The sequence below is a fragment of the Triplophysa rosa genome, linkage group LG23 (genome assembly GCF_024868665.1).
Source record: "Triplophysa rosa linkage group LG23, Trosa_1v2, whole genome shotgun sequence".
NCBI lineage: Eukaryota > Metazoa > Chordata > Actinopteri > Cypriniformes > Nemacheilidae > Triplophysa > Triplophysa rosa.
Genome location: NC_079912.1, coordinates 1,477,634 through 1,503,161, shown reverse-complemented (window position 1 = coordinate 1,503,161; position 25,528 = coordinate 1,477,634). Strand labels below are relative to the sequence as shown.

Sequence of the window (25,528 nt, the reverse complement as noted above, 5' to 3'; positions counted from 1 at the left end):
GACAGGTGGATTGTAAGGTGCTGTTGTCTGTGAACCAGAAAGCAAGAATAATGAAAATGATTCATTATTATCAAGAACTTCTCATCACATTTCTTTGTCACTCAATGAATGAAATGGGACATTAAAAAGCTGTTGTAAGTTGAATGAATGCAGTGTGTTTGCACTAGAGGTCAGTATACAGCAGATAAATTCATCACATCATGTTGGTAGATGGGCTGAAACACATTACACAGATATTACGATACATTACAGTTCAGAGAAACATCATTTGAGACGATATACAGGCTGTGAAAACAAACAAACAGATAGAGAATACTTCAAGGACTTGAATATGAATGTATTTAATAGAAAGCACAGCATCAGATACTATAAACCATCTCAGAGATTTTCTGGGAAACATTTCCTCACACGTGTTGTGTCATGTGCATTCGCATCAGTGAGAACAGATATGACACAGAGGAACACTGACAGCTGTTCCCAGAACAGCCCGGTATTGAGTCTCAGTTTACATCAAACAGAGTCACGGGGTCAGTTCTGACATCCATCATACAGCAGACGAAGAAAATATCAAATCTGATGCTGCTAGTGTACAGTACATACTACTGGACCGATAAATACGTCCATCACTCCAAAATATATACAAGAGTCCATGCGTCCACAATATACATATAATACAATAAATATCATGAAAAACATCCATAAAGCATTCACAATACAGCACTGATGGGCAACATCTGCAAACTAAACACGTGTTTGCTCTCTCATCGCTGGACTACAGGATTATATTTACTTATATCTATTGGGATAAAAACATACTGCATTCAAATTAAAGCATCATTTATTCACACAGAATTTACTAAAATAATTGAACTTACATTAGATATAGACAGGACTGTTGGGGGGGGGGAGATGTGTTGGTCATGAGGGGTTTTATTTTCTCGTCCGGCTACAACATACCAACAAAGTTACCATAGTTACACACCAGACAATACAAATAACTAAACTGGGACATTCTCTACAGGTGTTTAAACCTTCCTTACATCATTTATTCATTATGAGTTCATTGTGAAATTGAGATTTATAACCTGTATTTGTGTGCAGATGGTCACATACAGAACGACAGAGATCAGGAGTGGTCGGTGTTTAATGTTTAAGATGGGCGGGTTTGGCACTGTGGTTGCTAGGATACAGGCTGAGGTTCAAAAGCAGGTCCCCCTCTTGAAAAGCTGATGTGACAGGGTCTATTATTCAATAACAGGCATCTGTCTTCAAGTTGACAAGAAATGGTGATGGGAGTAAGATAAAAGGGTCACATTCACCCTAAAATAAAAAAGACAAACTATTTGTATTTTGAATGAAGTAACTGAACTTGTCTATTGCTTTAAGGCAATGATGTAAACTATCCACTATCAAAACAATGCATTTATAAATCAGCATAAAGTAAAAGCAGCAGAAGAAATACTGATGTTTCTGTACTTTATACATGTAAAAAAATACAAGTTATCAAAAAAATCATTCTTTACATGACATTAAGGACCACGAGATGATTTCTCTGTATAGTAGGCAAATAAGAAGTGCTGAAACATCGTCCAAAAAAATAATTTCATTATGCTAAAAATCTCTCAACAGCCCCAAAATGCTTTATTTTCTTTTTGCAAAGCATATATTTTTATTTCAATGATTTGAGGAGAAAATATGACCCAGACATTCGGTGAATTTCTGTGACTTAGTAAATAATTATGTTTAAAAGCATTTCTTAAGAGTTTTAATTGATTAAACTTTCATCAAAGTTTAAAGTGAAAGTTTACGTCTCAGCAAATCCGCAGCATCAAACATTCTATCAAGACATTTGTTTTTAATATCGTAATTCTTCTTACAAACATGTGTGTTTGCACACGCTGCCCAACAGCTCGCATACATGAACAAGAACAGTCATTTCCATTTATAACATATTTTCAAGTTTTATGTTTGATATTGAAATTAGTTTGTTCAGATACAGGCAAGTTAAACATCAGCAGTTGAGTTTGTCCATGTTAAATCAGTGACGACACGTCTCAAAATCCACCAAAGCTTCCTCTTCACATCTGGAAGTTTACAAAACATTACAAAGATCCCTAAACATCCTTCATTCAGTCAGTAACACCATAAAATCATCCCAAAATCTAAATACAGAAATTAAAAAATGAAATTTTAACAAAAGATTTGAAATATTTGATTTTGGGATGACACCCACAGGAGAGTCATTCACTCTGACAAATTAATTCACAGACTGCTTATGAGAGATATAAAAACAAAAAACCTGACGCAAGCTACCGGATGTCATTTCGGGGAATCATTGGAAATATCAGAATCTGCCACAATAAAATAAATATAATATGACACACTTCAAAATATTAACTCAATTATTCTAAAAATGTTTTACTCTCCTTGTACATGCATCTCAAACCTTTCTGAGGGAATCAGGACAGTTCTGCTGTTCTCTTTGTGACATCACTTCCTGAAGAAGCGTAACATTTAACAGCATCTATTTCCCGTTTCACAAAACAAACACTTCCTGATGCGATATGAAACATTCAAGAGAATAATAAATACATCCATACACTGCATACGGCATGTTTACAGTAATGTACAGCAGGTGTTTTTATAAGCAGCACAAAAAAATACTTGAACAAAATATACAGCCATGACAAAAAAATAATAAACATATCAAGTAATAATTCTCTAAAGTCTTTTGTCATAAAGCTGCTGAAGAGCCGTCATGACACAGTGAGCAGATCCACAGTGATTCTAAAGGCATGAACGACAGCAGATGTTACTAAACTGATTTCAGTCAACATTTGCAGCCGGATGGAGCTCAGAAAACATCTTGTTTAGGACATTTACAGAATATGACTTGCAGGTCAGTTATCGCCATTTTTATTAACATATTTGTCGATGCACAAATACCAAAATATTTCAGGACTGAATTTAAAATCCTGTTCTTCCATGTGTCATATTTTCAGAATGACACCACACATATTCACATGACAGTCCTTTAGCGTGTGAAATATATGTTTCACAATAAATCTGCATGAAATAGGGTTGTGGCTAGAAGGGATACAGCTACGGTCGGAAGTGATGCAAAATCTCGCCATAAATGTACAAAAAGTTACATTAGCTAACGCCTTCACCTACCCCAATCCTAAACCTAACCTTACAATAATAAACAAATAGTAATTAACTGTTGTCAGTGAGACAAAAATGATGCGGTATTGAAGTGCGCATGCCCAGTCAGGGCTCGACATTAACGCTTGTCCGGGACAAGTGAGAGAGAATTTTACTTGCCCGACCGGACAAGTAACTTGGAAAAGAAAAACAGTGCGACATATATATATATAGAATAATAAGAATGTGTGCATTAGACCGAGCTGCGTGATTGTGTGAAGTCCGTTTGTCGTGGTTGTGCTTGTTTGTGTGTGACAATAATCAATAGCGCACCTCAATGCGGAGCTGAATCCTGTTATTTAAATGTCATCTGGCTGTTCTGCGTGTCTGAGTGAATTACGTGCACAGTTTAACATTCAACACGAGTGATGGTCGAGGATTTATCTGCGTCTGCACTGTATGAGGATGTGAACACATGAACTTCATCTCCAGAGTTGCTCTGAGAGTTTATTTTACTATCGTTTTACTGTTTGAGTGAAGCTATCTGCAAACAAGCGTCTTCCCGAAGACCCGTCAAAATAAAAGTCCCCTTAAATTGAACACTCAAGACAAAAAAATACAGTAGTGTACTATAGTATTTGTTATTGAAAACTGAAGTGCCCTTGTAGTAAATTAATAAACACTGTATACTACAGTAAAGTTCAAAAACAATATAGTAAGAATTTTTACTGCAGTTTCCTATAGTAAATACTATAGTAGGCCTATACTACAGTAATTTATGTGGACAAATATACCACTATTGTATAGTAAAAAAGGAAAAGCACAGAATTTAGAAATATTAAAACAAATTTAGGTAATCTAAAAATGATATGGCCCTAATTTATCCATCTGTATGTAACATTAATGTCTTTTGTCAGTCATCTGCCTAATCATAATGAACTACACTTGGACATTTCTGCCTGTGCTACCAAACTTTAAACCTCTCTAGCACCAGTGCTATTGCAAAAAAAGATAACTTATAATAATTCCTGCTTGCCTTTGTTTTATAGCAGTCACGGAGAGTAGGCCTATAACCAAATTCAGGCAGCCAAAGCGGACACTAGTTAAAATGCTTAAAATCAAACTTGACCAATCTCAATCCGAAACAATTATATTGATTATATTATATTATAATTCAAATGAAATATCATTTTTTATCTTTGGACAAGTAATTTTTGTACTCGGACAAGTGAATGACAAATTTACTTGTCCGAAGGGCAACCACATGACAATGCTTAATGTCAAGCCCTGCCAGTGGATGTAGCTGTATCCCTTCCAGCCACAAGCATGAAATAGCCCTCGAGGAAGAACAACGTTCTGAAACAGTCGAAAACAGCAGTTCATATCTGCTGGACTGACAACCAAACCAAAGGGAAATCATTAAAACTGCAAAAAATAAATGGCTTTAAGCATGTCATGCATGAATATGATGGGATACACTTGCTGTCTCCAATGTCTTTTACTGAAAATGTTAAAAGCTGACTACATAAACAACATCAAATAAACACATCAGCATCAGAGTCAATCACGATCTTACCGTCTCTCTATCGCCATCTGTGCTTGAAAAATAAAACTGCAGACTACTTTATGTAGTTTTATATGTACTTGCTCAATATCTGATTTTTGTTTAATTTTATTCTCCCAAAATCTTACGGTTTGCATCTTTAATGTTTGATTCAAAGGGGATATTTGTTTGTCTTTGCACGATAATGCAAAACAATGTTGGTATTCTGTTCAGTTGAATGTAAAATCTGGGTCCTAAAACAAAACCATTTGAAAAGCAACCGGTCTAAGGTGGATTAGACAGAGCTCACGTGATACTGGTCTACATCATCCAATCTTTTTCCAATGACTATAAAACTACAGTACACTTACACCTGTAATAAACAAAATGACTTATTGCAGCACATACCGCAGCTATACAGTTTGAACGATACTGAAGCGATATTCTTGTGTTTCGTCTACCTCGTACTACACAAAACAGCAGTTTCTTAAGAGTGTCATTGCAGATTTCATGCATGTTATCGGTCGACTGCTGGAGTTCATGTGAATACATTAAACGCTCGACATGCTAACACAAGCGCACGAGAGCAGAGCTCAAGACGAACATTGTGTGGCATTAAACCGAACCCACACTGAACAGCACAACTTATTTAGCATGTTAGCATGCTGCTCTGTGAATAGAAATGTCACGGGAACGAAGACCTTGTGTTACGCCAAAGTTTGATGTTGTGTTGCTTTTCACAGGCAGATTATTGCATAAGCTAAGAGGCCTAGCAGCCACACAATGCACTTTTGTAACCAGACAAACACACGCTACAAAAACACTCAGATGAAGTCCACGCGACAAGAAAAGGCGCATGGCTTCACTGTCATCAGGTGTGTGGATGTTGGGTATCAGTCTTTCCAGCTTGTGTATCCAACAAAACTAACGTTTGCAGTTGTAATCCATTTGAGTGACTGACTTTCACCTCTTTATATGTACACAAAATGTGCAACTTTACTAGCGCTTTGCATTTCTCTAGATCCAGTGAGGTGCATTAGCAGTACAGCGACATCCTGCTGCGCCGCATGGCCTCGCTGATCAGGTAGGCGGGGCTCACCTCCGGTTCCTCCGTCATCACCACGATGTTCTGCCACTCCCCACACTGGTTGGACTTTTTAATAGTGTCCACCACACAAAGAGCGTACAGACAATCCTCAAAGGTGGCGGCCATCGTAAGTGGCCGACCGTCCCACGTGCGCCGGTCATCCTGATCCTGGAAGGCCTGCCGTATCGCCTGAACCATGCAGATGGTGCCGGTGAGGTACGGAGACGGGATGTCTTGGAACGCCTTGTCCGGTAAAGATGCGTTTCCCACGGGTGTGTCGTCCTTTAGCAAGAGCTCCTGCCCACTCTCACCGTCGTTCTTTTGACCGTACAAGTCTGTCCCGGACACCGTCAGCCTACCGGCTGTTCCCACGACCACCACCTCCTGTCTGAACTCACCCGGGACGTTAAAGTTGAGCGTGACGGTGCAGCAGGCGCCTCCGTCCAACACCATCTGAAAGGTGCAGAAGTCGTCACTGGTGATCTGCCGGATGCCTCGGATGTGGTCCGTCTGCTTGACGAAAGTCTTGAGGAAGCCGTGAACTTTGGCCGCTCGTCGGCCGGTCACAAACGTCAGCAGGTCGATGATGTAGCTGCCCACCGAGTGAAGGCCTCCTCCGCCCATCAGGTCGTCACAGCTCCAGTTGTATTTCTTGCCGAGAAGGCTGCCGGCGTGCACCTGCGCCTCGCACACCAACAGCTCCCCCGCGTAACCTTCTTCCAACAGCTCCTTCATGCGGACGAAGGCAGGAAGGAAGCGCAGCACGTTACCCATGATGCTGAGCAGTTTAGGGTAGTACTGCGCTGCTGACATCATGCGGAAGGCATCCAGTGGTGTGGCCGTCCGGTCACATATGACGTTTTTTCCAATACCTAGAAGGAAAATGAAAGAGTTAGATGTGGCGTTCATATATCAGCTTATTTTCCACCATGACAAAGACGAGATTACAGACATCTGTCAGCAGAGGAAAGACATGGTTCATTTTTTAACAGGTCACAGCAGGAGAAGAAGGGATGTTTTCTCTTTCATTGCACTTCTTCCACAGCCCTGCAGATGGCAAACTTTTACAGAATATGAATGACTAATTTCATAAGTGATGGTACACTGAAAAATAATAAAACAGAAATATTAAGAATGTGACAGATGAGCTCTCATGATAAATAAATATCTCTCATATTGTTGGTTATCATCAAACTGCATGAGATGCATATATTTATAATGGTGGAGAGTGGAGACACTGCCAGTTCGATGAAACTGGTTTAACTGGTTGATAAATGACCAGTAGTGGGTCTGGAATGTCTCTAATTCCACAAAGCCTGTTCCTGAAGGGCCTGATCGATGAAGGATCCAGAGATGACATCTCACACACACACTAAACTCTCAAAGACAGCACCAGAGTCTGAAAATAAATCTATCTGACCCATTTGGAGTAAATTATGTGTTGCAGTAGAGATAACATTTTCAGTGCAAGACAAACATCTTCAGTGTTTAACTAGTGTTCATAATGTCTAGAATGAAACACACTTATACAAATATACGATAACTACGGTTCTCAAACTGTGGTACACGTTCTACTAGTGGTACTTGAAGAGACCCTGGTGGTGCGTGACACGACAGAAAATGTAAAACTCTACAGACGTGCTCAAATGTGTTGGTACCCTTACAGTCAGTGGCGTAACTTTGTTTTGAAAAGTGGTGGGGACAAAGACGACACAAACATACTTTAATAAATTGTTTCTGTAAGAACTCGTTGGGAATATTCATGGACGTCACAAGCGCGAAACATGTAGGTGACTCCTCCAGAAAACAGTATAAAAACCGCGCCGCTTTATCGACGGCTTCAGTGGTGTAACGTTAGTGTGAAAGACACATGACAAATAATATTGACACTGCGATGAAGCAGGTTCGGATCCGCTGATCTCACTATTCTAAATTTGCACATATCAGATCTGCTTCCATTTGTTTTTAAACTATATCATGTTTTCATCAATATATAATTTAAAGCATGTTGTGCTTTATTATATGTAAGGATGGCTGTTGCCGTACGTAAATAAACGTATTAATTCGTGATAAAATAAAAACTACTGAAACGAATGTGTGTTTTCCCCATGTTAAAAATTTGGTGTTTGACACAGATGACCTGTCGGTGGGTCAAGGATTGAGAGTTTGACAACCCCCTGCTAATCAGGACAAACATTCAAGTATACAGGGGAAACAGATGGAAAATAATATCTTTAAAAAAATCTTATTTTCACTAATTACTAAGGGCATTGCCTGATAGGCTACAAATAAACAACAAACTTTCTAAATTTTGTTTTGAACTCATGAAACTACAAAGTTGTGACTTTTTCCATTTATTGGAGTTTTCTATCAAGTATCAAAATGTAATTAATCTTGCAATAGGCGATAGCAACCGCATGTCGAGAACAATAAGGACGAATATATAGCACCAAAGTGCAATTAAGCGCAAAATGTTTGGTACATGTATGACTTGAACAGCCATTTTCAAATATTTTCATCATTTTATTAAAAATAAATACCTTTACAATCTGATATGTGATAGGGAAAAGTTCAGCAAACTGCAGTCGCGAACCCACGACGACATGAAGGAGGTAACACTTGCTTTACGCTCTACGCCACCGGAGCAATTAAGCTTTGTGCGCCTTTATTACATTTTGTCTATTCCAATCTGAAACTGATGGGTGGAGTTAGTATAAATAGCCTCCGCTTACAAAGCGGGCTACTTGCACGGTAAATAGACGCTCCGTATTTTTTATTTCTTACAATAAGTGGTGGGGACAAAATTAACTTGACCCACCCATCCACCCGCAAATTACGCCTATGCTTACAGCTCATTGAAATAATGCTTCATTCCTCCTGAAGAGTGATGAAATTAAAAGCTATTGTATCATGTATACTTGCATGCCTTTGGTATGTCATAGAATAAAGCAATGAAGCTGTGGAAGAGATTAATTATTGCTTATTCTACAAAGATATTCTAAAATGGCCTGGACACATTTGTTGGTACCCCTTAGAAAAGATCAAACATAATTGAATTATAGTGATATTTCAAACTAATTGGTTTCTTTAATTAGTATCACACATGTATCCAATCTTGTAATCAGTCATTCAAGCTATTTAAACAGAGAAAAGTAGTCACTGTGAATGTTTGGTATCATTGTGTGCACCACACTAAACATGGACCAGAGAAAGCATAGGATAGAGTTGTCTGAGGAGCTCAGAAAGAAAATAATAGACAAGCATGGTAAAGGTAAAAGCTACAAGACCATCTCCAAGCAGCTCGATGTTCCTGTGACAACAGTTGAGAATATTATTAAGAAGTTTGAGGTCCGTGGAATTGTAGCCAACCTCCCTGGGTGCGGCCACAAGAGGAAAATCCACCCCAGATTGAACAGAAGGATAGTGAGAATGGTAGAAAAAGAACCAAGGAGAACTGCCAAAGAGATACAAGCTGAACTCCAAGGTGAAGGTACGTCCGTTTCTGATTGCACCAGCCGTCGCTTTTTGAGCATGGAAGAAGACCCAGGAGGACTCCACTTTTGAAAGAAAAACATAAAAAAGCCAGACTGGAATTTGCTAAAATTCTTATTGACAAGCCACAATCCTTCTGGGAGAATGTCCTTTGGACAGATGAGTCAAAACTGGAGCTTTTTGGCAAGTCACATCAGCTCTATGTTCACAGAGGACAAAATCAAGCTTTGAAAGAAGTGAACACCAGACCTACAGTGACACATGGAGGAGGCTCGGTTGTGTTTCGGAGTTGCTTTGCTGCATCTGGCACAGGGTGCCTTGAATCTGTGCAGGCCACAATGAAATCTCAAGACTATCAAGGCATTCTGGAGCGAAACGTACTGCCCAGTGTCTCAGTCGCAGGTCATGGGTCCTCAAACAGGACAATGACCCAAAACACACAGCTAAAATCACCCAAGAATGGATAGGAACAAAACACTGGACTGTTCTGAAGAGTCCTGATCTGAATCCTATGGAACATCTATGGAAAGAGCTGAAACTTGCAGTCTGGAGAAGACACCCATCAAACCTGAGACCGCTGGAGCAGTCTGCTCAGGAAGAGTGGGCCAAACTACCTTTTAACATGTGCAGAAGTCTCATTGAGAGCTACAGGAAACCTTTGCTTGCAGTGATTGCCTCTAAAGGTTGTGCAACAAAATATTAGGTTAGGGGTCCCATCATTTTTGTCCATGACATTTTCATTTGTTTTATTATTTGCAATATTATGTTGAATTAAAAAGTCTGATTTCTATTAAATATGGAATAAACTATGGTAAAAATTGGGCATTCTTCATTTTTTGTGGAGGGAGTAATTTACATTTTGTGTTTTAAATACAATTTCAAATGTTTAATACATGATTGATAAATACGGAATACATCTCAGCCTATGTGCAATTTTAATATAGTTGTGTATGAATGATTGTTTATTTATCATTGGTCGATGTAGCTCAGGCATGTGACGGGCAGCTCAAACACAGAGCGGGAGCAGACAGACGCTTGTGATCTCACTCTCTCTTCCGACGAGCTGCGTGTAAATTGCGTTTCTTATGTATTTATGCAATTGAACAACTGTTTAAATCTGTTGTTATTGCTGTAAAGCGCTAATTCAACACGCGTCTGCATCTACTCGAGGTTAAATCAATGAAGCGCGTGTTGCGATGTATTTTGACAAGAGCCACTGCAGTAAAGTGTGAGTCTCTGTTTGTTATATACAGCTGTTCTCTTGATGTTTACGTAAACGTATATTTTATTTATGTATCTTCTGTGTTAAATATTCTTTCCACATTGTTTATCTTTAATATAAGTTTGTAGTGTTTCTGCAAGTCCCCACAAAGTTAGTAAATACCCCATAAGAAAACTGTTACTGAACACTACAGAAAAATGTTTTGTGTTCACTATTACTGCTGACTAACTAGAAAAACATGGAAAAAACATGTTCTTTAGTTTAAAAACAGCTGGTAAATAAAAAAATGTTTGTATTAGATTAGAATTTGAGGACGGGGTGTAAAGATAAAGATTCACAGCTCTACTAGTCTATTAATTTGAGTCTTTATTCGTATGATTGTCTGTGGTGGTCATTAGGTGGAACTTGATCTGAAAAGTTTGAGCATAACTCAAACATATTACTATAACAAATATGCACAAATTCCTCCTCCAGAATGTTCATTTGATAAGCCATTGTCACAGAATCAAGGAAGAGTAACGCCCAACTAACAACACAATCATTTAGAGACCTCCAACCATAACAATACATAGAGAGAGAGAGAGAGCGAGCGAGAGAGCGAGAGAGAGAGAGCGAGAGAGAGAGCGAGAGAGAGAGAGAGCGAGAGAGCTCATTAGTGTGTGAGGATAGCAAGGCTTTGCATTTTCTCTCTCTCTGGGGATTTGAACGGTACTACTAATGCACATTATACTCGCACAGACACACAACACATCCTTTACAATGTTAAATTTACAGGTTTTTGTACAGAGATTTGTACAATTTCTTTAAATAGTGAACTAAACAAGACTGCATGAGCTGGGTTTCTGCATCTTCATATATAATGATCTCTCTCTCAATAATTGATGTTTGAGCAAAGTCAATACTGCACATCATACTGTGTATTTTTAATGGTGTTTGCATGCAATCATTTCTAAAAAAAAATCCTGCACTCTTATACTTCAGATGTGAAAGAGATGCGATGAGAGAACAGAGTCAAATCTGAACATCAGAAATTCAGAATATCACAAAGATTTGGGTCAGGACTCTTGATTCACGCTCAGACCAGTAAACAACACCCTAGCATCCACCAGCAACCAGTGCAACCCGTAGCAACCATTGCTGTAAAAACACAACACCTTAGAGCAACCATAGAGCAACATACTGCCAACAACTAAAAACAAACATATTTATTCAACCCAAAAAGGAATTATTTATATTAACAAAGATTACATCATTAAACAGTAGCTATCGTTTACTTTAACCTTTGAAATTAAATGGAAATGAATTTGAAGACAATTGCGTGGTTATTTTTAAAGTGACAACGAGCAACTTTTTGACCTTAAAATAATTTCTCTAAAATTATTTTAGTGGTAGGGCAACTTTTAACTTGACGAATTTTACTGCCGTTGCTACCTGAGCAGCCTCCTATCGGCTGAAATTGCACTTGTAACTTTGGTGTTCGGGTCGGTACAAGCCCCGCCTATCCCCTGCTTTACGGCATACGTCACGTTTTACTCGTAGCCTGGGAGAAGTTAGCCAACAGCAGAGCTAACAGTAAGACGAAACTATCCAAAACATCACCATGGCAGAGCCAGCAAAAAACCAATGAGCGTTTTGTCGGAGGAAGCAAAGAAAAGAAAGTGAGAGAGTGATCGGACACGAGGCCGGTCACGAAGCAATATCGGACGGGCTTACACTCGGTGGCGCGAGCAGCAAGAGGCAACGGGTTGCAAAAGGGATGCAGACCTAGCGGTCCTGCTCCTGGATTTGTAAGTGTTATTTGTACATTTTTTGTTACGGTCCTGTACCTTTGAACGTATTTGTTATTAGTCTGTGTCATTGGCGCAACACCGGTTCACACTTTATAAGCGTAAGGTAGCTGAGAGATAATATATGGTTGCCGGTGTCGATAGCTAGCATGTTGTTGTGTCTCGTCATGAATGTGTGTAGTGCTTGTAAATAAAGACTAAACAACCACACTAAACGTGTTGTGGTAAAAAGTAGCAGATTATTTTGTTCAGACCAGTAAACCACGTGAATGTTGAACAGTTCAATCGTTGATTAGGCTAATGTTGTCGTTATATATATGTACATGCTATGCGCTGTTTTCATACCGAGTTGACTGTAGTTATTACATATATTACACAAAACACAACGTCTGGTCGCGATTGTGTTTAGTGACTTCCGATATAATAACAAAAGAAAAGTACTATAGGTTACAAAACACATTCAAGTCCATGCGTTGTGTTTCGGGTAAATACAAATGTTCCATGTAGCTAGCACGCTCTGTGCTAACTTCTAACAATCAGCTGCTACCCCCAAGTCTACTTTGAGGTTGTAGTATAGCCCTGTAGTACAGCCCATAGTGTTGGCACCCGTGTGGTATGCAATGAAGATGAAACGCTGATTTCAAAAACAGTACAGTTACATATACAGTTTATGAATAACATAATAAAACATATTTTTTGGCCAAAGTTACCAGAATAAGTTGGTAACCTTGCTTCGAACACGTAGAGTTGACTACTTACGATACATAAATCTTTGTGCTGATATACGAAGAACATATGGTAACACAGACTACTTTACCTGATCGGTGGACATAGTTTGAACGACGTATCTGGGTCCGTCGGCTTAGTAAACAAACTCACGTGTATTGAGCTGCCAGCGGGAAATCTTTGCAACAGTTTTTACGACACTGCATACAGACAATTCCGCTTATCAACCACGTGGGGCAACAGTGAGCAAAGGTTGCCCGTTGCCGCTTTAAGGAGGTAAGACCTAAATCATTGTTTGAAATGAACATTTAAGGAAATCAATTAAACTGATAAATAAACAGATTAAATGTGATTAGAAAAACAGGCTGTCATAAAGGTAAAATATTGTCCCTAAAAATAAATTTCAGCAGGTCAATACTGGCTCTTAATAAAATAAGCTGCTTATCAAGTTAACAAATGTAAATATTGCTTGCTGCAGAGATGTGAACGAGTCAGGTATGACTGAGAATTCTGTGTATCACTGAATAATAAACCTTTGACATTCATTCATTCATTCACATCAGACACAATGTAAGAGCATCACATCAAGACGTCTGTTCTGACAGCCAGTGAAAAGCCATTACTGAGATTGAATTATAAATCACTGGAGAGACTGTACACCAACGCACACACACGCGCACACACACACACGTTCACACGGTTCAGCTTGTATTCCATTCTATGTGGTTAGTGAGACACAGTCTGGTTTGTTTTCCTCGTGACACACAACACAATGAACTGAATCTATCTTCATATACCAGAAATAAACAAAGGCGGGAAGTCACACCACAAAAAAATCATGATATCCATCTGTCATGTTATCAAGCACAATACTCCACACACAGGCCAGAACAAACATCAGCTGAACTAAAACCTCACAACAACAACAACAATACCACAATAAATACACGGTTTACCTGCTCATTCCTTTATATGAGTTTATAGACACAAACAACACACAGAGGTTTGTAAATCTGTATGAGAGTCTTTCGTCAGTGGAACACAAGAGAAGATATTTTGAGAAATGTCTCAGTGGTTTTGTGATCATACAATGAAAGTCAACGGGGTTCAGTGTTGTTTGATTATCAACATTCTTCAAAATATCTTCTTTTGTGTTCTGAAAAGAAAGAAACTCATACAGAGTTGAAATGACATGAGAATGAAGAAATGATGATAGAATTCTCATTTTCAGTTAAACTACCCCTTTAAATCTTTGGAACTATTTGCTATTGAGAATCAATGCTGAGCAGAGAACACAACAGAGCAGAGAGATGTGGACGTTTCTGCTGACTGAAGCTCCGAGTCGCTCAACATCCGAGAGTCTGTTTCCATCACTACACAACACAGAAACCACACACATTTACACACATCACAACTATGTCATTTAATATTCATCTTAGTAAAACAACACGCTTATTATATACTGCAATAAAACACACGCCAGACGTACAGAGAGACTGCGCAGATATATTCATAAATCACACAAATTCAGCGTTCCTTTGTTATCCTCTATCATGAAAATGCACAGATGGTGGGCGGACACGATTAACTGCGTGTGCATTCACTCTGAACCGTCCCGTTCCAATTCATCCACCATTATACGTGTCAAAACAATCAATTATGTCAAAGACGTTTTAGGGGAATTTGATGAATGTGACTCCATCATTCTGACACCTAAATGTGATGTTTTGTTATTGATAGGAACCATGTCTTATAATAACCAAGCAATAGTTGAGACACATAGATCTAATATTCATCTCATCTTCAATCAAGTAGATGATGAAGTTTACATATACTGTAGATTCAATAGATGAATTTTCTCTTGGTGCAGCTCTGGTACAGATAATTATTCATTAATCATACATCATGTGTGTTTTCATGCAAACCTTCATCTTATCTCTGGTCAAAGGTCACTGTGAGCCTGAATGCTGTCTTTAGATTGGCAGGTCCAAACTTTATTGCAAAGTGCCTAAACATTCAAAACTCTGGGGTGAGGGAGTGTGTTTTAGGTCTGGACTAAATAAGTCATACACCTTTTGTCATCATTTTCAAGTTTTTTATCTAGTTTGGAATATTCTTTGTTGGGTACAACAGCACACGGTAGATTTTAGACATGTCTGGAAAGTTTGTACAAGACTTCTTTTCAGGGAACTAAACTCCCGGTCCCAGTCTGCTGACAATGGTGAAATAACATATAACCTGTTTACAAGAAAGACCTGGAAGAGCACATATCCCACAATGCAAACTGCTTCATATTTATTAACTGGAATAGTTGTATAGAGTCGAAAAAAGCTAAATCAAAACATTTACTCCCAAGAAATCAAATAAACACGTGAATTGATTTGAATTTCTACACTATAAAGAGGTGTTGTCATTTTTATGTATTAATTCTTCTACTCTGAAGGGGTTGCACGAACGCAGACCTTTTAATATTATAGGCTATTTTTGTACTTGTTCCCCATTTAATAAAACATGAAAGAAACGGAATAAATAAAAATGTTTCTCATATTGGCTGCTGTGTCACTGAGGTGCTGCGTTTGTAAGTCCGCTATGATAAAGCGTCTGCTGCACGAAGGCCTGTCCACACCCGGACCGATAATCGTTTAACGCCTCGTAACTAAACGAAGGGTGCCAATGTGAGTGTGACGCCGGCGTGCAAAACAGCAGGCGTAAAAGCGTCGTTTTTTTTAAACGCCTCGGGATCTTTTTTGTTTGTTTGACGCGCCACGTTAAAAACTGGCTGACCAATGAGATTGGCCCTTTTGTTCACGTGCCTGGAGCTGCTGAAGTTACAGTAAAACACGACTTGGTGGCACTCAAGCACAAAACGGTCTTGCCGAGCACACATTGACGAAGAGGAAGCAAGATGAATTCTTCTTCTGTGTGACAAGCGAGTGTCAGAAGCATAAAGTTACGCAGCGCCACCTTGTGTTCCCGGGGCATTTATGTTTTTCATTAAGCGTCATCTATGTCAGGGAGTGAATTTGTATGTCACTCGGCTCATCGCTAGTGAAAATTGTTTGGGTATGAATGCCGAAAAACGTCAGGAAAAATGCTGGCGATAAGCGAGTGAGATTAGCGTCCCGGTGTGTACGACCTTTTAGGCTAATAAATATATTGACGTTGTTCTAAAGTCATAGGCCGTCACAAACAAACTCAACACATTTTTCTGTTGTTTCATCTATTAGTGCACATGACCCTTTCAGTTGACTTGTTGTAAATGTCAGGGAAGTTTGGTCTGTACACACGTTTTATCACATAATAGTCGACCTCAAAAAATCTAAGGTCGTTCAACCCCTACTCTGAACCCACAAATATTTGGTACACATTTAAAGAGTACATATTACGATCATGTAAATTACATGTCATGCAGTGTGTAATGTTGCTGTGTGTGAATGTAAGCAGTCTGCCAAGTTGTAAAGCCGAAGGTGAATGAATAAAGTTATTAGCTTGGAAAAAAGGGAGTCGACTCTGAATCACGCAAACGATTCGTGGCCTAATCCGATTTGCGAACCGCCGCGGATTTACGTCACTACATATAGTCCCCGCCTACGATTGCTAGAACTGCCTGCGAAAACTTCACTCTTCTCCCCCAAACACTGTAGCTCGTGAGCCTTGTTCGCGGTAGACCAATCACAGCAGACTAGACCATCTGACCAGTCAGATCAGAGTAGGCTGACAGAAAGGAGGGGATTAGACGGATGATTCGCAGAACCAATCATTTGAGAGTCAGTCAAGAAGTAAGGTAAGAATAACTGCCTATTATAACAAAATAATAGTGTTTTTACACATTGTATGTATGTAAACTTGTTGTTGGACACTCCATAAACCAAAATAGGACTTCAAGGAATATTTACTCTTTAAAACAAATTGTTTAAAATACAGGTTACACATACAAGCAAAAGAAACTAAACCCTAACAAACTCAAGGCAGTGCAATAATGATTTTTCGAATGAATGAAACTTATTGAAACGTATTATTATTTTACATAAAACAAACTAAAAAGTGCAACGCCCATATACGGTCAGTGTGAGAACAGGAAGGATGTTATCAGACGTTGTGGGGTGAATGAGGTTTGACCGTCTTGCCATATTAAGACAATGAAAGCAAAACAAGACTTGACTCACTGCCTGCAGATTGCATTAGCATCACCGAACACTTCCTGTCTCCCATTTCCTGTGACATCATCACGCACTCATACCATGCACCACTCCTCAAACGCTACTCTCAGAGAACAGGATGTAGTAGTCACAGACCACAGGAAGTGAGAATGCACTTGGCTTTTCTAACGAAGTAAGAATAAGAATAAAAATACTCAACTCTTTCAGCACCTATGCTGTATGACACTCATGTTATTAGCATGATTAAACAGTCCTATCAACTATTACATTATCATCTCATAAAGCCGCCTAAAACAGATGAGAATCACATGAAGATGAAAGCAGAAGCATCCACAGATGCGGTGTAACTCAGGAATGCTCACTTGTCAATGTTTGGAGACATCAGACTGAAAGAGCTCCGCCAAGCGATTCATTTGAGCCAACAAAGAGAATTTCACAGAACCTCTGAGACTCTCTCTCTCTCTCTCTCTCTCAGAAGCCATTAGCATGTAAATAGTGATTTGGAAGGTTTAGCGTGGTGTCCGAGGGACTCCCTGAACAAGTGCTGGCATTCAGGGGCCGTATAGAAACAGAAGCATCACTCAGTCTCCGGGGTCCCTCAGAAGGGGTGTAAGCTCTGGTTTTCAAACATTCAACCGCAGCGTGAAGGTCTCTGCCCTTTTAAAGCCAACGACATTGACATTGACTGATTTACATTACGGTGTGTTTAGTTCGAAACACAACTCTCTTTGTGTTACGTATGTTTATGCATTTTACTGTTGATTCTACTGTCAGTACTGTCTGTGTGTTTATGTATAGATCTATCGCTTATGTATATTGCACGCTGTATTATTTATATATAATGTATACCGTTGTAAAGTGTATTGTGTATTATATTTGTACAAATTGGAAAAAATGTGTTGTTCTTAAATGTGCAATGTCCAGAACAATCACCTAAGCTTTATAAACATCATTTACCTGCAGTGACAATAAAAGTTGAGTTCTAAAACCTAAGCAAATGCATTTCATGTACATTAATTTCCTGTCCTCTAAAATAACAGAAAAGCATAACAAAACAAATATTTAGACTCTTCTCTTTTATTTAACAGTCACTGTATGGTGCACATCTATATTACAGCATGTCTAAGTTTGGATAGAACAACAACAAAAATATCTAAACTTAGTCATGTGCCCACAGTGGTTCACTAATAAACTGCTCTATTCTTGGCTGCCCCCTTCATTAGTTTGCGCAGATGAGATGAGCGAGAGTGTGTGTGTGTGTCGGTGGACTGAGGCCTGTTTTCCACCTGAAACCTCGCTGTACCGCTGACTCACAACTGCAAGAATCAACCGCATGAGAGGTGTGAATCGTGAATCACAACTGAAGCACACAATGAAGCTCTATTATCAGTTTCCACAGCATCCCAGACATTCACCACTGTTGGTGGTTGCCGGGGTATTGATAGATGGTTGCTGAGGGGTTCTGAGTGCGTACATACCACAGGTCAAAAGTCACCAAGACTAAGGCTTAGTCCACACGTACACGGTATTTTTGTAAACGCAGTTTTTCCTTCTTCGTTTAAAAAAAACGCGTCCACACGAAAACGCCTCCACGCGCTATAAAGCACTGTCAAAAGCATGCCAAACCAACAGGTGGCGATATAACCCTAACCATGAAGCAGTGTTGGCCAATCAGAAGCCTTGAATCTGTCGTCAAACAAAGGAGATAGCGCCACGCATTCCAACATCATACGCCATATCTCCGGTATCTAAAAAGTTTCTCCAGTTTATAAAAATCTTCACCTTGGCAGGAGTTTTCAAAAAAGTTTGGTTTCAGTGACCGAGTACTGCGTTTGCGTTTGGACGAACGGCCAAATCAGGTTTTGAAAATACCTGTGTTCGTGTGGATATTTTGCTGCCTATACAGGTGCTGGTCATATAATTAGAATATCATCAAAAAGTTGATTTATTTCACTAATTCCATTCAAAAAGTGAAACTTGTATATTATATTCATTCATTACACACAGACTGATATATTTCAAATGTTTATTTCTTTTAATTTGATGATTATAACTGACAACTAATGAAAATCCCAAATTCAGTATCTCAGAAAATTAGAATATTACTTAAGACCAATACAAAGAAAGGATTTTTAGAAATCTTGGCCAACTGAAAAGTATGAACATGAAAAGTATGAGCATGTACAGCACTCAATACTTAGTTGGGGCTCCTTTTGCCTGAATTACTGCAGCAATGCGGCGTGGCATGGAGTCGATCAGTCTGTGGCACTGCTCAGGTGTTATGAGAGCCCAGGTTGCTCTGATAGTGGCCTTCAGCTCTTCTGCATTGTTGGGTCTGGCATATCGCATCTTCCTCTTCACAATACCCCATAGATTTTCTATGGGGTTAAGGTCAGGCGAGTTTGCTGGCCAATTAAGAACAGGGATACCATGGTCCTTAAACCAGGTACTGGTAGCTTTGGCACTGTGTGCAGGTGCCAAGTCCTGTTGGAAAATGAAATCTGCATCTCCATAAAGTTGGTCAGCAGCAGGAAGCATCAGAAGCGTCTCGCCTGGGCTAAAGACAAAAAGGACTGGACTGCTGCTGAGTGGTCCAAAGTTATGTTCTCTGATGAAAGTAAATTTTGCATTTCCTTTGGAAATCAGGGTCCCAGAGTCTGGAGGAAGAGAGGAGAGGCACAGAATCCACGTTGCTTGAGGTCCAGTGTAAAGTTTCCACAGTCAGTGATGGTTTGGGGTGCCATGTCATCTGCTGGTGTTGGTCCACTGTGTTTTCTGAGGTCCAAGGTCAACGCAGCCGTATACCAGGAAGTTTTAGAGCACTTCATGCTTCCTGCTGCTGACCAACTTTATGGAGATGCAGATTTCATTTTCCAACAGGACTTGGCACCTGCACACAGTGCCAAAGCTACCAGTACCTGGTTTAAGGACCATGGTATCCCTGTTCTTAATTGGCCAGCAAACTCGCCTGACCTTAACCCCATAGAAAATCTATGGGGTATTGTGAAGAGGAAGATGCGATATGCCAGACCCAACAATGCAGAAGAGCTGAAGGCCACTATCAGAGCAACCTGGGCTCTCATAACACCTGAGCAGTGCCACAGACTGATCCACTCCATGCCACGCCGCATTGCTGCAGTAATTCAGGCAAAAGGAGCCCCAACTAAGTATTGAGTGCTGTACATGCTCATACTTTTCATGTTCATACTTTTCAGTTGGCCAAGATTTCTAAAAATCCTTTCTTTGTATTGGTCTTAAGTAATATTCTAATTTTCTGAGATACTGAATTTGGGATTTTCATTAGTTGTCAGTTATAATCATCAAATTAAAAGAAATAAACATTTGAAATATATCAGTCTGTGTGTAATGAATGAATATAATATACAAGTTTCACTTTTTGAATGGAATTAGTGAAATAAATCAACTTTTTGATGATATTCTAATTATATGACCAGCACCTGTATATATCAAGAAAATTGTCTATGAAATTAGATGCAGAAGTCAGCGTCAAAAAAAACAAAAGCCTTTACACTTAACATCGGTCTGAGACTGAGAAACAAAAAAAAAAAAAACTCATTTAATGGATTCAAAATTGTGATCCCTAAAGTTTGCATCTCTATCGCCATCTCTGTTCAAAATGCAATCTTGCAGATTATTTTACGCATTTGTGGGTTAAAGTAAAATCTAAAATTTTCTGTGAAATCGACAGCTCACATTATAAATGTGCTAGTAACTTGGTATTAGCACCTATTGTATTATTGCTTCTGTATGACATATCGCTTTATTGCTCCCTGAACTCTCTGTAAGTCGCTTTGGATAAAAGCGTCTGCTAAATGACTAAATGTAAATTTCATAAATTCACCACTGTGAATCGGTTTTTGATGTATTTCATTACAACAATCCACTAGCTGTACATAAAAGAAACTGCTTAAGGTTTGAATAAGACAAACTCCTTAAGAACAATTCCAAGAATGACAACAGAGATCCAGTCGCTCAAATGCAGTCCAGCAGGACAAACAGGAACATCATACTGTGACCGCACGTGTCACATGGATCTGCAATCATGACTTTAAACACACTTCTGTCACTACGGCCAGTCTCATTAGATCTGATCAGAGATCACCACAAACTCACATTCCAGCTCCGGGCAGCTCATTATCTCTACCAACACGCCATACTAAGTACACAGACAAACTGTGATGTGATAACAGCCGCCCGGCACCTTCAGATGAGGAAGAGAAATGACACTTTCATTTCTACAAGTGCCTCATGATTTCCACTGAGAAAGAGAAATCGCAGATCTCTTCACCCAAAAATTTAAATTCTGCCATGAATGACTCACTCTCTAGTTGTTCCAAACACGTATACATTTCTTTGTTTGATTGTACACAGAGAAAGTTATTTGGGCGGATGCTTGTAACCAAACAGTTCTTGGACCCCATTGACTACCATAGTAGAAAAAACGACATTGGTAGTCAAAAGTGCCCCAGAACTGTTTGCTGTCCTACATTCTTCGAAATATCTTCTTTTGTGTTCAACAGAACAAAATAAAGTCATTTTTCCTACAATGGTAGTCAATGGGGTCCAAGAACTGTTTGGTTATAAGCATATTCGCAATTTCTTTAGTCTCATATATTTCTCCCGAGAAAGCAAGGCAAAAACCTCACAAAAGTCTTCATCAGTTGCAGAAGATATCTAATCAAGGTCTCAAAAATAATTTGCATCTTAAATGTACATGTGTACTTAAAGCCAAAGACTAACAACAGTCTTTTACCACGTTTATTGACATTTTACAACTCGAGCAATGTAAACTTTGGTCTGTTTAACATATTCAGTTACAGATTCAATAACATTCCCCAAGAACAATCTCGTTTAGTCTCGTTTTACAAGAAGGTGTTAAAAATACAAGGCAAACATGTTGTGATATCATCAGAGGCGTGTGGAAACTCGTGTGACGTGTGTGTTTCGACGCCCCACACACAAACGAGAACATTTACATTTATGGATTCGGCAAACACTTTTGACTCGTAGTGTATTCAAGCTATTTTTCTTTAAACATCACAAAGTGGATGATGCCATTGTCCAAGTAAACTTAACAGTTTAGGAAAATTAAGCTTAATAAAATCGTCCGGCCTCATATGGTTCATGACTTTTTCTTCAATGGAACACAAAAGAAGATATTTTGAGAAATGTCTCAGTGGGTCAATGGGGTTCAGTGTGATCAACGTTCTTCAAAATATCTTCTTTTGTGTTCCACTGAAGAAACTCATACAGGTTTGAAATGACATTAGGCTGATTAAATAATGAATCCATCTTCATTTTCGGGTGGATTGCTACTTTAAAAATATCTGTACTCATAAAGAAAAGCAACATAAGATTGTGATAAATACACTGATGTTATGATTTGGGTCAATAAGTAGTCACCTAGCAACACCCTAGCAACCACCCAGAACTGCTATCAACTGCTTAGCAACACGCTTAAAGGGATACTTCCCCCAAAATGAAAATTCTGTTATCACTTACTCACCCTTAAATTGTTCCAAACCTCCAAACACACAGGAAGAAATTTGGAAGAATGTCAGATCTCACCCACACTTTACTGCCATAGCAGGGAAAATAAATACTATGGGAGTCAATGAGGGGTGAGATTTGACAATCTTCCAGACATCTTCCTGTGTGTTCAACAGAACAAAGACATTTATACAGGTTTGGAACAATCTGAGGGTGAGTAAACGATGACAGAATTTTTTATTCTTGGATGAAGTATCCCTTTGGGGCCACCATTACACGTAACATCATAGAAACACATGGCAAGTAGTCACTTCAGGAAGCTGACAGTAACGTCCTGACAGAGAGGATAATGATCCAGTCACATGATGAGCTTTTTTTAGGATCATGTTCTTGAACCTCTATGGTGAATAATTCTCATACTCACAGGTTATTTCTGACTGTTATTAGACACCTGCATGTGTCAGACTGTGTGTGCGGCTCTACTGACACGACAACAGACCCAGAGACACAAACGAGACAAACCTGAGATGTTTACATTCAGCCTAAAGATTAACCAGATTAGATGAAGGGTGTAGACATGAATCACTGCTTTACTTCGCAGATGTTTCTCCTCAAATTCCATGAAAATGAGTCTGTGAGAGTTTAGGAGTATACAATGTCGACCAAACTTGAGCACAGTTTGAATCTTTTCTCTGGAGAAACGTCTGAGACTCCAGCCAAATCTCGATTTAATCTCTAAAATGTCATTCGCTTCATGTCTCAGCAGGATTGTGTATGATGATGAGGTTGTTTCACCGTGCTGGGCCTCAACCAGCCGCATGTTTTTGGGTTAGTGAATCACGAGAAGATAATGACGCTGCAATAGTGTGCACGCTGATGCACGTCAGTCTGTGTTCTGATGCTGCGCTCGGATCTGAAGCCGCACCTAAAACCTGCAGCTGACAGCAACAAGCCAACACAAGACATGGTGTGTGTGTGTGTGTGTGCGTGTGCGCGTGCGCGTGCGCGTGTGTACGCACAGCTCACCCAATGTCTTGACGGCGATCTGTTTCGTGAGCGGCGGTGGCAGGTTGATACACACCAGGTCCACGTCCTGATGCAGCAGCACGTCATCGATCCGGTTAGTGTAGAAGGGCACGTTCATCTCGCGCGCGAGCTCCTCCGCCTCTTCCTGCGTGCGACCCCACAGCGCTTTCACCGCGAAGCCCTCACTTTTCAGCAGGGGAATGATGACCCGAGCTGTCAGACTGGTACCGAACACACCCACCCCGGGTAACATGTCTGCCACGGCCTAACGGTTACACACCTGACGTCACGCGGGTCACCCTACGGCTACGGGTTCGAACCTCTCGAGGGCGGATCCATCGCATCCCTGATCGAAACACCTCAAGTTGACCCAGAACCCGTCATGCATGCACTGTACGTCTGACCAACGACAGATGAAAATGACTGATTTTATAAATATATTAAAATACGAGCGCATTCACGTCATTATCATCCACCTGCAATGACGCGCGTCTCTAAACGACCCCGGTCTGTAAACACGCGACAATATAAAATCACGCTCACAATATCATTCGTGTCCGCATCACAATCTGTGCGACGCGCGACCTCCGCGTCGCGTCGCCTCAGTTTCATCCAGATGGACGCGAGCGCATTTCTCCTGAGGTAAACCGATGATGTGACGTGTCCGCAGAAGCGCGTTATATATCCTAATGATATTTTCAAAAGGGTCGCTTTGGTGTCTCCGACGAGCGTCGTAGCATCGCGGCACCGCTCGATATCAATATATCGCAATCATCTACTGCGGCCGGTGCAGGAGTTCCGCCCTCCCCGTTAACGCTTTCACGACCGTAGAGCGAAGCGACCAATCGTACTATGGCAACGGCCTGGAACGTGAATTGTAATTACGTATCGTGACGTAGGGTCGATAGCTCTATCTGATTTGCGATGGTAAGTGGGCGCTGGGTCAGCCAGCAAATCATACGTTGGTGAAGGCGTGGCTTTTGAATATTAATTAGAGGACCTCCAATAGGGTTACTTAGCGATGACAGAATGAGGAAATGAATATTTTTGAGGCGAGCCTGTGCTGTAGTAGGATTCGATAGAGCAGCTCGTTTGATCGCAGCAGGTGACTGCAGTGAAAAGACTCTTTATGATAAATAATTCATTATTGGTTTAAAACGTTTTAAATGGAGTGGGTGATAAGTAGAGACACACAAGAGTGAAAAATTAAAGGGAATTATTTTTGTAAAACAAGCTTATATAGAATATTTGAGTGATCTGTTTTTCCTAAGAATAGTTGAACTAACATAAACCCCCTGATGAAAAAATTGATTGTCCTGTGATTTTCATTACAAATATCATTATGATGATCCACCAGCTGTTTACCATTAAACCTGTTAAATCCATTTCAAAGATAACATCCCACATAGAGAACCCATGTTGTGGATCATGTGTTGTGCGTGTGGAGCAGACTGTAAACACACAGGGAAAAGAATCAGATGCTATAACAAATTTGTTCTCTGGGCTAAATGAATCTTTTCCCACAGCGTTCACAAACGATTTTAACACACTTCAGTGTGAATTTTAGTTATGAATGAAACGGGAGGGGGTCTCTCACACATTAAAAATACATCAAACAATGTGAGCCAGTAAAGAAAAGAAGGTTGTGTGTAAATGCCGGGCCGGGTTCACATGATTTGTTCGTGTGTGCTGAAAGCAAATGAACTAAAGAACAAATATTGACTTGATTTATGGTCCTTGACTTCATGCTATCAACAGTCAACACATGGATTTGAATAGAAAATCTTTACATTGGAGACAGTGACATCTGCTGTATAAACTGTGGGAAAT

At 39.8% G+C, this 25,528-nt stretch overlaps 1 protein-coding gene across 1 annotated transcript; it reads right to left on the bottom strand.

Annotated features, from left to right (window-relative positions):
* Nucleotides 1–5: 5 nt before the first annotated feature.
* Nucleotides 6–24,581, bottom strand: gfod1 (glucose-fructose oxidoreductase domain containing 1). The gene is made up of 2 exons (XM_057322125.1): nt 23,699–24,581; nt 6–6,646 (listed from the first exon to the last, which is right to left on the bottom strand). Exons 1-2 carry the CDS (start codon nt 23,949–23,951, stop codon nt 5,724–5,726), a joined length of 1,176 nt encoding a protein of 391 aa, XP_057178108.1. The 5' UTR covers nt 23,952–24,581; the 3' UTR covers nt 6–5,723.
* Nucleotides 24,582–25,528: the final 947 nt, after the last annotated feature.

What these genes read in the sequence shown, in the direction of transcription:
- gfod1 (XM_057322125.1), bottom strand. Translation starts at nt 23,951, where the DNA reads ATGTTACCCGGGGTGGGTGTGTTCGGTACCAGTCTGACAGCTCGGGTC. An exon ending in GATCGCCGTCAAGACATTGG is followed by an intron (nt 6,647 to 23,698) that starts GTGAGCTGTGCG and finishes TTTTCCTTCTAG; the next exon opens with GTATTGGAAAAAACGTCATA.